At 40.9% G+C, this 13,358-nt stretch overlaps 1 protein-coding gene across 1 annotated transcript; it reads left to right on the top strand.

The window, feature by feature from the left end:
• The first annotated feature begins 1,526 nt into the window (after window positions 1–1,526).
• Window positions 1,527–12,694, top strand: Ndufb6 (NADH dehydrogenase (ubiquinone) 1 beta subcomplex, 6, 17kDa). Its single transcript, XM_013026705.1, has 4 exons — window positions 1,527–1,855; window positions 3,818–3,910; window positions 9,271–9,315; window positions 12,501–12,694. Exons 1-4 carry the CDS (start codon window positions 1,676–1,678, stop codon window positions 12,567–12,569), a joined length of 387 nt encoding a protein of 128 aa, XP_012882159.1. The 5' UTR covers window positions 1,527–1,675; the 3' UTR covers window positions 12,570–12,694.
• The last annotated feature ends 664 nt before the right edge of the window (window positions 12,695–13,358 follow it).

Below are 13,358 nucleotides of genomic sequence, written 5' to 3'. Positions count from 1 at the left end.
CAGAGTTCAGGCCCCACGACCAGACTCCCCTCTCCCCCCAAAAAAGATTTGGGGCTATGGCTCAGTGGCAGTCCTTGTCTAGTGTACTTGATGTCCCCAGTTCAACTCCCAGCACCATGAAAAAAAAAACAAGACAATACAAAATGCATATCTTCACAAAATGATCACAAAAATTTATTTTCAGGCTAACATGGGCAATGCCACAACCACCCCAACCACTACCAACAATAATTACTTCAAGTAGGTTATGGTTATTGTTTGTAGTTACTTTGATTTTGAGGTTGATTTTTTTTCAACGACTGCTCAGATGGTTTAAAAGGGTTTTTTGTTTGAAGTTTTTTTTTAATTGCACATCTTTGATATTATGCTACCAAGTCGATCAGTTCCATCGCACTGTTTTTACTTTTGAGTTTTAAAGATTGCACTTTTAGAGTTTAATTTTGTTTGAAGATTATGTGAAGTAATTGGTTCTAATGTCAAATTTATGAGATAGGCCCTACTCAGAAAAGTCTGGAGTCTATTTCTGTCCAATTCCTGTCCCCTTCCTTCTCCGTATAAGTAGCATTGTTCTAAAACTCCATTGTTTACATTTCCACTGCTTTACAAAAAATTCAGCAAGTATATTTCTGTGTGTGAGGGGGGGAGCATTACAAGTAACTTTCCCTTTTGTGGATTAAAGATAACAATGTACATTTCTTTCCACTTAGTTTTTTCCCCTTCCACTGAACGCATTTTAGAGATCACAACTGTTTACACAGATATTCCTTTTTACAACTGCAGTAGCACCCCATTGCTTTATTGCTTAACTAGTCCTCATTGAATAACTTTTGGAGTAATCTCCAATATTTTCTATTACATGCTGCAGTGAATCATATTGCAGTGAATCATGCTGCAGTGACTATTCGCATATATTCTTTCATGTTCTTATCACCATACCTTTGGGATATTCTCACAGGTGGGATTGCTGGATCAGAGTAACCCTATGAAATGTTCCCAGGTATTAATCCACATATTCCTTCTGCTGTACAGATGGAAGGACTCAATGAGATAGTGGCTCGGGGTCTCCTTGCAAGTTACTAATAGGGCTGGGAGTTGAACTTGGGTGGTTAACAGTCTAGATCATGAAGAGAGGAATTCCGGGTGGAGGGGGGTGATCACACACAAAAGGGATTTTGCAGTTGGACACCACATTCACCGAAACACAGACCCCTCTCCAACTCGGCTTCCAGGACTCACAAATTCTTTTTTTTGTTGTTGTTCTTAATACATACTTTTTATTATAAAGATACTGCACAGAGGGGTTACAGTTACCTGAGCAAGGTAAGAGTCCTATCGAGCATCGTTACACCCTCCTTCATTTTTCCCCTACACTCTCACTCTTCCCTACCACTTTCCCCTAATCCCATCACTGAGGAGCCCCGGCCCCGCCCACCTCCGCCCGAGTCCTTTCAAATCAGGTGGGAGGGGCGAGTGGCGAGCACTGCGCATGCCCAGACGCTGCCGTCCTGGCCAGCAGTTGGGCTGCCCGGCGCAACGTCACAACCGCGCGCCCGTTCCCAAGCGTCCCCGCAAGGTCGCTCCGCGCGGGGCCGAGGGTGACCGGTCCGTGGTTCCGGGGTGCTGCTGCGTCCTTGTTGCTTTGCCTCCTCCCCGGACCCCTCTCCCCCGCAACAACATGACGGGGTACACCCCGGATGAGAAGCTGCGGCTGCAGCAGCTGCGGGAGCTCAGAAGGCAATGGCTGAAGGACCAGGAGTTGAGTCCCCGGGAGCCCGTGCTGCCCCCGCAGAAGGGGTGGCCCATGGAGGAGTTCTGGAAGAACTTCGTGCGGAACGGGTCCCTCTGGAGGAAGCTGGTGAGTTGCGGGGTCCCTGGCACCCCAGTGAACACCCCCCCTCCCGCGGCCCGTGTCGTTGCTCCGCGGAGAGTCGGTTTGGGAGAGGCCCGGCTTGATCGAGGACGCTGGCTTGTCCTCTGGAGGCCCGCGCCCACCCCAGCAGGCCTCGAGCACGTCCGGCTTCGCACCTTGCCCCGTTGCCGGCCAGGCCTGATGGAGGAGGACGCAGTTGATAGGTTCTGCTTGTCTGCCTCTTCCCTCAGAATAGCAGGCAAGAGAGTTCGCTCCAGTTGAAATCTCTTCATCTTAGAATTTAGACCGCAAGCTTCTCGCTGGCACATAGCCTCTTTTCATCACATAAAAGGACGAGGTAACTAGGTATCGCTCAGGGAGTCAAGATCTTTAAAACTACCTCTCTAAACCATCACTATCCGCTTTTCACACATTGCTTCCATAAAATAAAATTGCATTTCTGGACTTTGCTAGGTGGACAAGTCAGCAGAGACCCAATGTTGGACTCAAGTGGCAGAGTGTTAGCCTAGCCAGGTGCAGGGTACTGAGTTCAAACCCTAGCATTGTTCCTCCAAAACAAAAAAGCCTCACTAGTCAAAGACTGGTCTTGGGCACAAGTGACAGGGTGCTACTAGCCTAAGTCTGGCTTTTATTTTTCATAATTCTGTGTATTTCCTTGGTCTGTTAAATTATATCAATTATGAATGATGAATACTGTGTTACAATTGCTTCCAGTTACCCACAACATTGGCTAATAATAGTAATAAATACGGTGCTGTGTGAGTGCTGGTGGGTCACATCTGTAATCCTAGCTAGTTTGTAATCCCAGCCCCTCAGGAGGCTAAGCTCTGAGGATCTCGGTTCGTGAGACCCTTCCTCAATTAATCACACAGAAATCCAAAGTAGTGCTGTGGCTCAAGTGGTAGAGCGCTAGCCTTGAGCACAAAGAGGCTCAGGGACAGCACTGAGGCCCTGAGTTCAAGCCCCATGACCTACAAAAAGAAAAAAAATCGTGATGCTCTTGCTGTGCACATGTCTAGTACTCTAAACACTTTATATACATTATTCCTGTATGATAGAAACTGTTTCCTATCCTCAAATGTGAGGAAACTGAAGATTACCAAAATTCAATGATTTACCTATGGACACAGCTAGGGATTGAAGGAGTTCATGTTGAAACCACATGTTTTCTTCTCTCCTCCTGTTGATTTTGGCAATCACTGGTTGAAAGTTGCTCTCTTACCTGTCAGCCTGGGGATTGAAAACAGTAGGCAACCATTTCTTGAATTCCATCTTAACTTTGAGTGAATTTATATTCTGTAATCATATCTGTTGCAATACTGCTACATACCCTGAAAGGCAAGCTATGTGTATGTTTTAATCAAATGAGTTGCCATGGAAAAAATTTCATTTTCCATTCTTTTGTTTTTCTGTTTGGAAATACTGTGGCAGAAAGCAATCCAAAGTGAGTTTAGAATACCCTTACCTTAGTATGTAAAGCATTCTTTTAGCAATGTGTGCTCAAGGATGTCTGCCTTACATTCAAAATAGGGTACTAAAGTTGATAAATTAGTTGATAAATTATTACCTTAAAAATTCTGTAGTTTTGATAACTTGTTAAATCCATTAAAATTTTTATTTATGATATGTCTAACAAAATTAAAATATGGATATCTTTAGAGACCTTATTCTTCAAAAAAAGTATCAATAAATGCCTTATTATTATATAGTCTTGCAAAATGCTGCTTGTCCTAAGCCTTGTTTTAGATGCTGTAGATATCTCCTGACAGACCCTACAGTGAGTAAAAATATTTGTTTGGATAAGGTTCACTATAAAATATACGGAAATATTTTTTATTTAGAGATTTGTAGAGTAATCATGATATTCCATTGATGGTTGGGGTTTTGTACCATATACATAAAAAAATGGATTCTCTGCTTAATTGTTTTGCATATATTTTTCCACAGGTCTACAGCACATACCATAACACTGTGTTTGCTGTTACTCGTATACTTATACCTGCCTGGATTATTCATTATTACATCAAATATCATGTGTCTGTAAGTATGTTCTAAGTATGAGCTTATTTTAAATATAATTCAAAACAATTTCCTATATGGGTATACCATATCTGTAGTTTATGGAGAAAAACTGCCACATATTAGCTAATTTCAAAGTACTTTAAGCCTCTTTATGTAAAAATAATTAATGAAACTTACATATTTATGGTTAAGTATGTAAGTCAGTATGGTTTTCCAAAATATTATTCTTTCATTTATAACTATAGCTGCATTTCCTCATAGAAGTAGTATTTGAGTAATCAGAATGTAACTGACCAAAAAAAAAGAAAGAAAGAAAGAAAAAGAATATAACTGACTTACTTCACTTAATACAATTTTTTCCAAGTTTTTCCATTTCCTAACAAATGGGGCAATGTCATTCTTTCTGATGGAGGCATAGAATTCCATTTTGTATATATACCACATTTTCTTGATCCATTCATCTACTGAGGGGCATCTGGGTTGGTTCCATATCTTAGCTATGGTAAATAATGCTGCAATAAACATAGTTGTGCTGGTAGCTTTAGTGTGGTCTTGTTTGTAAACATTTGGGTAAGTGCCCAAAAGTGGGATTGCTGGGTCATAGGGGAGCTCTATGTGAAGTCTTTTGAGGAACCTCCATACTGCTTTCCAAAGTGGTTGAACAAGTTTACATTCCCACCAACAATGAAGTAAGGTTCCCTTCTGTCCACATCCCCTCCAGCATCTGTTGTTAGAGTTCTTGATTTTTGCCATTCTAACTGGAGTGAGGTGGTATCTCAATGTTGTTTTGATTTGCATTTCTATAACCCCTGCTTTCACTATATTTGATGTCAGTATAACCTGTAGAGGAGATGGGGAAAAACAAGTCGTTTAAGGATACAGGTAGACCTGTTGCAACAATGAGAAGTACAAGTTGTCATGTCGAAAACGAGCTTTACAATGTTGGTGAGGGGGGAGAAGCGGGGAGGATTGGCGGGGGAGGCTGGGAAAGGGATGTGAAGGGTAAACAAAGGAGGAGGCTGCAATGCTTGATAAGAAATGTACGCATTAACCTGCCCATGTAATTGTAACCCCTCTGTACAGTGTGTTCACAAAAAAATTAAAAAAAAAGAAAAAAAACATATATACCAGAAAAAAAAAAAAGAATATAACTGACCTAGTGTGAATATCAGAATCCTGAGGAGGAAGGGGAAAAATACTTTCTGTTCCTTTTTTGGAGCACAGTTCTAATATAAGATAAAATTCAAAATTAATACAAAGGTTATCTTTTTCATCATCTTATTTCTCTTTCCTTCATTTTTGCCTGGTTTTTCATACTTTAAAATTCAGCATGTCCAAAAACTTGAACTCTCCTACTGACAGCTCTTGCATGGGCTGATTGAATGGAGCTAATGTCCATATCTTAAAAGCTAGGGAGAGCACAGTGTGGTACATGGTGTTGGATCCCAGACAGGGTGAAGAGAGCATATAGTTTCTGGAATAGCATGGAAAGAAGCAGTGGGCTGCCCTGAGTGGAGTATTAAAACATGGAGTGAGGGCTGTTAGATACTGAGCAGATTGTAGGAAAGGTGAGCACACCTGTATGGGGAGCAGTGGTTGACAGCAAGCTGGTATAGCTACTGGAGCCTGGCCAGAAGGATGGTGATGATGGAGATGTACATTTTGGTGACAGTTGAGGTTATACATGTTGGGGAATAGTGGTAATGATAGGAGATTTATTACATATAAGGAGATGCTTATTTATTACAATAAATAAGCATATATGATGATAATAATAAAAGAACCTCAAATTCTCACTACTGGAGAAGGGAGTTCGGTATAGAATAGGGAGAAAACCCATGTGGTGCTGAAACAGAATTATAAGTATTGATACGAACTCAAGGTTTTCACTCTATATTCAGAGACAGATATAGAAATGTGAATGTAAATGTGAATGTGTGTTTATATATTCTCCATCTCTGTCCACTCAGAAGGCCTGGGAATAGTTCTGCATTTTAGATATTAGGACACTAAGCAACAAGTATAGAAGACTAGATACCTAACCTCAAGCAATGTATATAGTATTTGAGATAGATTTTATTTGGTTGAGAATTTTTTTTTGGGGGGGGTCCAGTCGTGAGGCCTGAACTCTGGGCCTGGGCGCTGTCCCTCAGCTCTTCAGCTCAAGGCTAGTGCTCTACCACTTGAACCACAGCGCCACTTCTGGCTTTTTTCTTTTTGCTTATGTGGTGCTGAGGAATCGAACCAGGGCCTCATGCATACAAGGCAAGCGCTCTACCACTGAGCCACCTTCCCAGCCCCTTTGTTGAGAATATAGAGAAGAAAAGTTATCCCAATTATCAGGAAAGATAGGGAGTGAATAATGATTTGTACCCAAGACAGAGATAATTGGGATGGAAATTATCTGTTAGCTTAGTTGGCTGAGACTAATTTAAGGGAAGGTCTTGAAAATTAGGCAGAAGACTGTATTCAATAGTCATTGGGGAATTCCATTATAAAAGAGCAGAGTTACTTGATGAATGTGAGGGAAATGTAGAAAAACACTGCTATCCAGGGTGAACTTTCTGACAGCAGTTCAGCTGGAGGCCAGTTTTTAGTGAAGGTGAGGATGAAGCAGCAGGGAAGAAAAAGGAGAGGTGAAGCCAGAAGACATTTTTAAAGGGAGGAACAGTTGGTTAAGTTGAGGATAAAATCCAAGTGCCCCTTCACTTCCTTAGGACTATACAGCTTCTAGCTTTGGGATTTGTAATTAGGGTGTTCAGGAGGGGAGGTTTTGGTGGTGATCTCGAGGAAGTAAGTTTGTTGGCCTACCAGTTTCTAGAGTTCAAGCGGATAAGGCCTGTCTTCACTGTTAAGATCATGAATTAGGGGCTAGTAGAATTTTTTTTTTAAATTTACATCCGTGTTCTGGCCTTATAAATCAAAAATGTCTTTCTTAACTAATTAATGGGGCTGACAATTTAGATCTCTAAAGAATAGATTGGTTATTGATGGGTTTTAAAATCTTTGTATATTAATCTATATGTACAGTAGCCATTTCTAATCATTTACACATTATTTTTTTTCCTTCACTGTTTTAGCACATAAGGCCCTATATAAAGAAAATATTACTGCCAATGGAAGTTTTTATGTTGTTTTGTGCTGGTACTGGTGCTTGAACTCAGGACCTTAAGCACTAACTATACTTTCTTGTGTTCAGCTAGTGCTCTCAGTGAAAAAAAAAAATAACATCCAAGTGTGTTTTTCATATGCACAAAAAACTACTCATAGTTATCTGGAAATAAGTTAATATTTGATTTATTTGATTTTTTGTCGGTTGTGGGGCCTGAACTCTGGGCGCTGTCCCTCAGCTCTTCAGCTCAAGGCTAGTGCTCTATCACTTGAGCCACCGCGCCACTTCTGGCCTTTTCTGCTTATGTGGTGCTGAGGAATTGAACCCAGGGCCTCATGCATGCAAGGCAAACACTACCACTGAGCTACCTTCCCAGCCCCTAATGTATTTATTTAAAATTTTAAAACCTCTTATTTCTTTAAATTCAGTTTTCAAATTGTTACATTCTTGTTAATGTTTTAAGCTACATTTATACATTTTTATTTATTAAGTGGTATAGGGATTTTGAACTCAGGCTTCTGTACTTGCTAGGCAAACGTGCTACCATTTGAGCCATGCCCATGGCAATTCTTGTTTTTCAGATAGACTCTTGTGCTTTTTTTTTTGCCTGGGCCAGCATTGGACTGCAATTCCACCTATGGCTGGCTTGTTTCGGAAATGGGTCTTGCAGATTTTTTGCCCTAGGTGGCCTTGAACTATTATCCTCCCATCTCAGTCACTAGTATAGCTGTGATCCACAGGTATTTTCTGGTATAAAGACTGGTATTTTTTTTCATTATTCATAGGGCAAATTTGTAACTCTAGGAAGCAATTATTTTGAACATAAAATCAGAAGCCTAAGTCCATTATACATATAATTAGAATCTTAAACTTAACCCAATAGACCCTCAAATAGCTAGATTATTTTTATATATTACAAACCTAAAAAACAAAACATTTGGATTGTCCCAGTGTTTTCACAATTTTTAAAAAGTTGGCATTTGTTCATACTGCTAGATGTACTTTATTATATCTATAACTAACTTGTTCTAGGATGCGAGAGATACTTTCAGAAGCAGGTTTAACAAGCTGCATTTGCTGGGGTGATAACACAGGGTATTAAGGTTGCCTATATGAAGGAGTCTCACTTCCAGGTAATTTTCCTTAAGCAGAGGCAGACGTATAGCTGTGTTAGTTGAGGTCCCAAGCCTAGTGCTTTACCTTATTTCTATTTGGATGGGTAGGAGCCTGCATCTTTAATAAGATTGCAGCCAGTTTGCTTCAGCTCACTTCTCTGCTATCTAATTGAATTCTGCATTTCCCTGAAAACATTTTGATGTTTTGCCTTTGGGTACAGTTCTTATAAAGACATTTTAATGTCCCCCTGTATTTTAACTATTTTTTATATATAACTCTATTTATTGAAGTTATTATTTAGTATCTCCTGTGTGCAAGGCACTTTACAAACAGGGATACAGCAATGAACAATGCAGATTGTCATTGCCCTCATGAAATATTTGTTCCAGTCTTAGAGACTGGTAATAGACTCATGAAAAAAGTTTATCATGTCATAGGAAGCGATCAGGTTTCTAGTAAAAGAATTAAGAGGGGCAAAGGATTAGAGAATGGCAGGGACTGCTGTTTTAGTTTGGCCTCTTCTAATTTGGCCTTTCCAAGGAAGTGATATTTGAATAGGAACACAGATGAAATGAAGCAGATATCTAAGAGACTACTTCATTCATGTGGAGGTATTTGTGAGTACAAAGGCCCTGAGGCACAGCAGGCTCCCTGTCAGGACCTAGTGGCTACTATGGCTATAGGTACAGCAAAGGAGGGAGAGAGAGTAATCAGACAAGTAAGCCCAGAGCCAGATCATGTGGTGTTTTTGAAACCACAGCATGGACTTTTCCCTTTTGCTTTAGACATAATATGAGCAGTGATACATCTTAAAAGGGTATGCTTGAATTGTAGCAGACACAGGTGAAAGCAAGGAAGCCAATAGGCGTTGCTGGGCACCCTCAACAGAATCTGCTAAGGAATCAAGGTTAGGGCCTTTGCACAGAGGGTAAGAGAATATGGGAACAGCAATTGGGGCTGAGGAAGTTTGTGGTGGAATTGTTTGAGTGTGAGATGTCTCCTGAGAGCTAACTAGAGATGTTGAATGAACAGTTGCAGGTGTGAATATGGAATTCTGTGAAAGCTCAAGGTTTAAGTTACAATTTGGGATAGAATCTTTTATTTTCAGAAGAAATACTAACATTATACGTAACAACTATTTTTATTGCAGGCAAGGCCATATGCCATTGTTGAAAAGAAGCCCAGAATATTCCCAGTAAGTCTCAAAACTGATTTTTTTGTATATTACTGTTCTTCCATCTCCAACTGATAATTATTAAGACTAAAATGTTTTTTTCTTCATGCTGTTTAGTTTATGTGCCCGTTTTATATATTAGAGAAGAGTATGAGGAGGTAACAACTACAGGTGAAATTGAGGAGTGGATTGTCAATGTTCAGCTTTGTGCTGACCTTGTTGATCTTACAATGAGTTCTAGTACAAAATACCCAGGGCACAAGCCTGACGCCTGAGCATGGTAGCAGCAGCCACATTTCTGTTATGTCATTCTTCTGTGGCTTTATGCCTCTTTATATTTAAAATATATTAATGTATGTTTTAAGTTTTATTCTTTGAATATGTAAGCCCTAATAATTCAAAATGAGGTCTTCATTAATACTACTCAGGCAATTTATGTGTGTATATATACATATATATCTGTTTTGGGTTTATTTTTTGGCCTGTACTGGGGTTTGAACTTTTGCCACTTGATTCTCATCTGTACCCTAGCTTTTTGCTGATTTATTGGAGATAGTACTACAGACTTTCCTGCCCAGGCTGGCTTCAAACCACCCTCTGGATCTCAGCTTCCAGCTTTTTGGTGATTAATTAGAGAGAAGTGAATCTCAATCTTCAGATCTCAGTTTTCTGAGTAGCTAGGATTACAGATGTGAGCCATAAATTCCTGGCTCAGTTGAAATTTTGATGAACTGTTGGTGAGGTTATTGTTTAATACAATAATACGTATTTCTAGTCACAGATAATGAATCACCTTTGTTTTCTGTCCTTCCTGGTTCCTACTTTGTCCAGATGGTTTGTTGTTATCAACTTATGCCATAGCTGAGTAGGTATTAGGAACTTTATTAGGGGTGTACAGCCTTCAAAGTTTGTCTCCTTGAGTTGGGCACTGTTGGTTCATGCCTGTAATCCTAAACACTAAGGTGGCTGAGATCTGAGGATTACAGTTTAAAGCCAGCCCAGGCAGGAAAGCCTGTAAGACTATTTTTTTGGTGCCAGTCCTGGGGCTTGAACTCTGGGCCTTTCCACTGGCCCTGAGCTTTTCTGTTCAAGCCTTATGCTCTACCACTTTGAGCCACAGTTCCCCTTCCCATATGCTGTTGGTTGATTGGAGATAGTCTCCATAGACTTTCCTGCCTAGGCTAGCTTTGAACTATGATCTTCTGATCTCTCGCCTCCTTAGAGGGAGGATTACAGGCATAAGCCACCAGCTCCCTCCCAGCTCCTTTGACTCTTTATCTCCAATTTACCACCAAAAAGCTGGAAGTGGAGTTGTGGCTCAAGTGGTAGGTTGCTATCCTTGAGCTTAGGGACAGAATCCAGGCCCTGAGTTCAAGCTCCAGTACCAGCAAAAACACACATAAGGGAAGAATAAAAGATTTTTGCCTCTTGATCACAGGTCAAGTGCTAGAAGAAAATTTCAGTCATGTACAGGCTTTTGTAGTCTGTCTGTGTAGCTTATTGACTATCCATTCCCCTTAATAATTGGTGAGAAGGAAAAAATACCAGTCAGGTATTTAATGTGTTTCTAGTCAACACTACATGTCAGCATCCATTCTTTCTCTAGTTAACAAGTTTTCTTGTCCTCAAGCACCTGCCTTTAAGTCACAGGCAACTATTGGAGGCCATCTAAAAGACTGGTTCAAAGGTTGTCTTCATTTTGATTTAATCTTTGCCATAGGACCAAGTCTCTCTGCTTATTGAGTTTAACTGGCATTATCTCTGTTTAAGGATTTGGAAGCAGTCTGGTGTCCCAATACTATCCTTTTATTTTTCCTTTCAGATACACCTGCTTCTTGCCTGGGCTCATGTTTCTTAAATGTGTATTTCCACAGCAGCCAACAGTTTTCACATACTCTATATAGTAACTTTTCCCCTTTCTGGAAACACCTACTTTTAGAACCTCAAGCAACTAGGCACTCTGCTTCCAAATTATAGGAGACATTTTGTCATGAAATTTGACACTGCCTTTATTTATTTAGAGAGTTTCACTATGAACTGAGGTTGGCCTTGAACTTGTGGTCATTCTCTGCACCACTACCTTTGTTTACATGTTTTCAGCCTTAAAGCCTCTGTCTTTGCCCATAAATTGCTAAGCCAGTGCCATATAGGTTGATTTTTTTACGTTAGTATTAGTTCTGATGTGATAATTTTTGTGTTAGAGTAATGCTATAGTGTTAATAAACCGCCAGCTATCAGTTCTGAGCAATACCACCAGCTCAGGGAACTGCAAGAGTGGGAGTAGGAGTAGGAATGGAGATTACTCTACCCAGTCATGTAGGGACTGTAAACCTGAAACTGAAGGAAAGCCGTTTAACATTTATTTAGCTGGTTAGTGGTTTCACGTTCTCATTATGTAGTTCTGGTTTCAAAGCCCATGCTCTTGGACCACATATACCTAGGTTTGAAAAGACACTTGAACAACCTGCTCAGCCAAAGTTTGCATCTTGTTTCCAGTATCTAAGCCAATAGGAAACTGGCGATTGCTTAGCATTTTCATTTGCTGGAAATAAGATAACTGTCTTTTATCAACAGAATATGTTTTCCTGTAACTTCTTTCTAGGGCTTCTCTTTCTCAGGGTCATGCAAACAAAAGTATGTCATACCAACCAACTGGAGATACATAATATTCATGCCTTTTCCAGTTATGGTGTCTCTGAAGTACTAGTTAATATTTTTAAACAGCTTCTGCCTCATTAAAGTCCTTTTTTTTTTGGTGCCAGTCTTAGGGCTTGAGCTCTGGGCTTGGGTGCTGTCCCTGAACTTCTTTTGCTCAAGACTACTCAAGACTATTACTTGAGCCATAGCTCCACTTTTAGTTTTTGTTAAGTTATTGGAGATAAGAGTCTATGGACTTTGCTGCCCAGGCTGGCTTTGTACTGCTGGCTTTGATCATGGTTCAAAGCCAGTCCAGGCAGGAACGTCCATGAGACTCTCCAGTTAACCACCAGAAAACTGGAATTGGCACTGTGGCTCAAATGGTAGAACCTTAATCTTGATCTGAAGAGCTGAGGGACAGTGTCCAGGCCCAGAGTTCAACCCCATGACCAAAAAAAAAAAAAGTGAGTGCTGGGACACAACTACCTTTTCCTTGCAGTACTAACATGAATATATCTACAACCTTGTGCAGACTTGAGTTTCTACTAAATGCTTCCTTGTTTTCCTAGGGTGATAGAATTCTGGAGACTGGAGAAGTAATTCCTCCAATGAAAGATTTTCCTGATCAGCATCACTGAACGTTATGTACAATTTTCAAGGCCTATATAACAGCCCGTTTGTACTATCTATACTTACTGAATATATTCCTGGAAAAGTAACTAATAAAGTGTGCTCTCAGAAAAATATTCTGTTACTTCTCAAACGTTGTATCGTTTAGCAAATAATTTAACACTATAATAATTTCACAATGAAATATCTGCCTTTTCATGATCTGAAAAACAGGAAGCAGAAAAGTAACCACATGATGTTTCTGATGAGACTGGAAAGGTGGTTTCAATAAACGAGTGCAAGGACGGGTTCTGTGTCCAGTTTTTTTTTTTGGTGGGGGGGTCCGGTCGTGAGGCCTGAACTCTGGGCCTGGGCGCTGTCCCTCAGCTCTTCAGCTCAAGGCTAGTGCTCCACCACTTGAGCCACAGCGCCTCTTCCAGCTTTTTCTCTTATGTGGTGCTGGGGAATCGAACCCAGGGCTTCATGCATGCTAGGCAAGCGCTCTACCACTGAGCCACCTTCCCAGCCCCCGTGTCCAGTTTTAAGCCAACCGGGTACAGTGCGGTCATGAAAGCTACCGTGCACACGCCAAGTCTGGAAAGTGAACTTTATACGCTTTTGAGCCCTACATGAGGGAAGAAACCACAGGTCAGGGGCTGACTGCGGGCGCCTCAGAAGAGCTCCTTCATGCCCAAGATCTTGTCGGGGTATTCTCGGTGCAGCTGTCTCCGGGCGGCCACGGTGGAGGCGTAGATGACGGATCCCCACGAGAGCGCCACGACCGTTAGCAGCAGCTGGACGGGGGCGGGGCCGGGGCG

Source organism: Dipodomys ordii, unplaced genomic scaffold (genome assembly GCF_000151885.1).
Source record: "Dipodomys ordii isolate 6190 unplaced genomic scaffold, Dord_2.0 Scaffold95, whole genome shotgun sequence".
Taxonomy (NCBI): domain Eukaryota; kingdom Metazoa; phylum Chordata; class Mammalia; order Rodentia; family Heteromyidae; genus Dipodomys; species Dipodomys ordii.
This window is presented reverse-complemented; position numbering and strand designations above follow the sequence as displayed.

Bases quoted from the DNA above. Each gene is read 5' to 3' on its own strand.
- Ndufb6 (XM_013026705.1), top strand. From the start codon at position 1,676: ATGACGGGGTACACCCCGGATGAGAAGCTGCGGCTGCAGCAGCTGCGG. The intron at 3,911-9,270 runs GTAAGTATGTTC...TTTTTATTGCAG, and splicing joins ACATCAAATATCATGTGTCT to GCAAGGCCATATGCCATTGT. The intron at 9,316-12,500 runs GTAAGTCTCAAA...TTGTTTTCCTAG, and splicing joins AGAAGCCCAGAATATTCCCA to GGTGATAGAATTCTGGAGAC.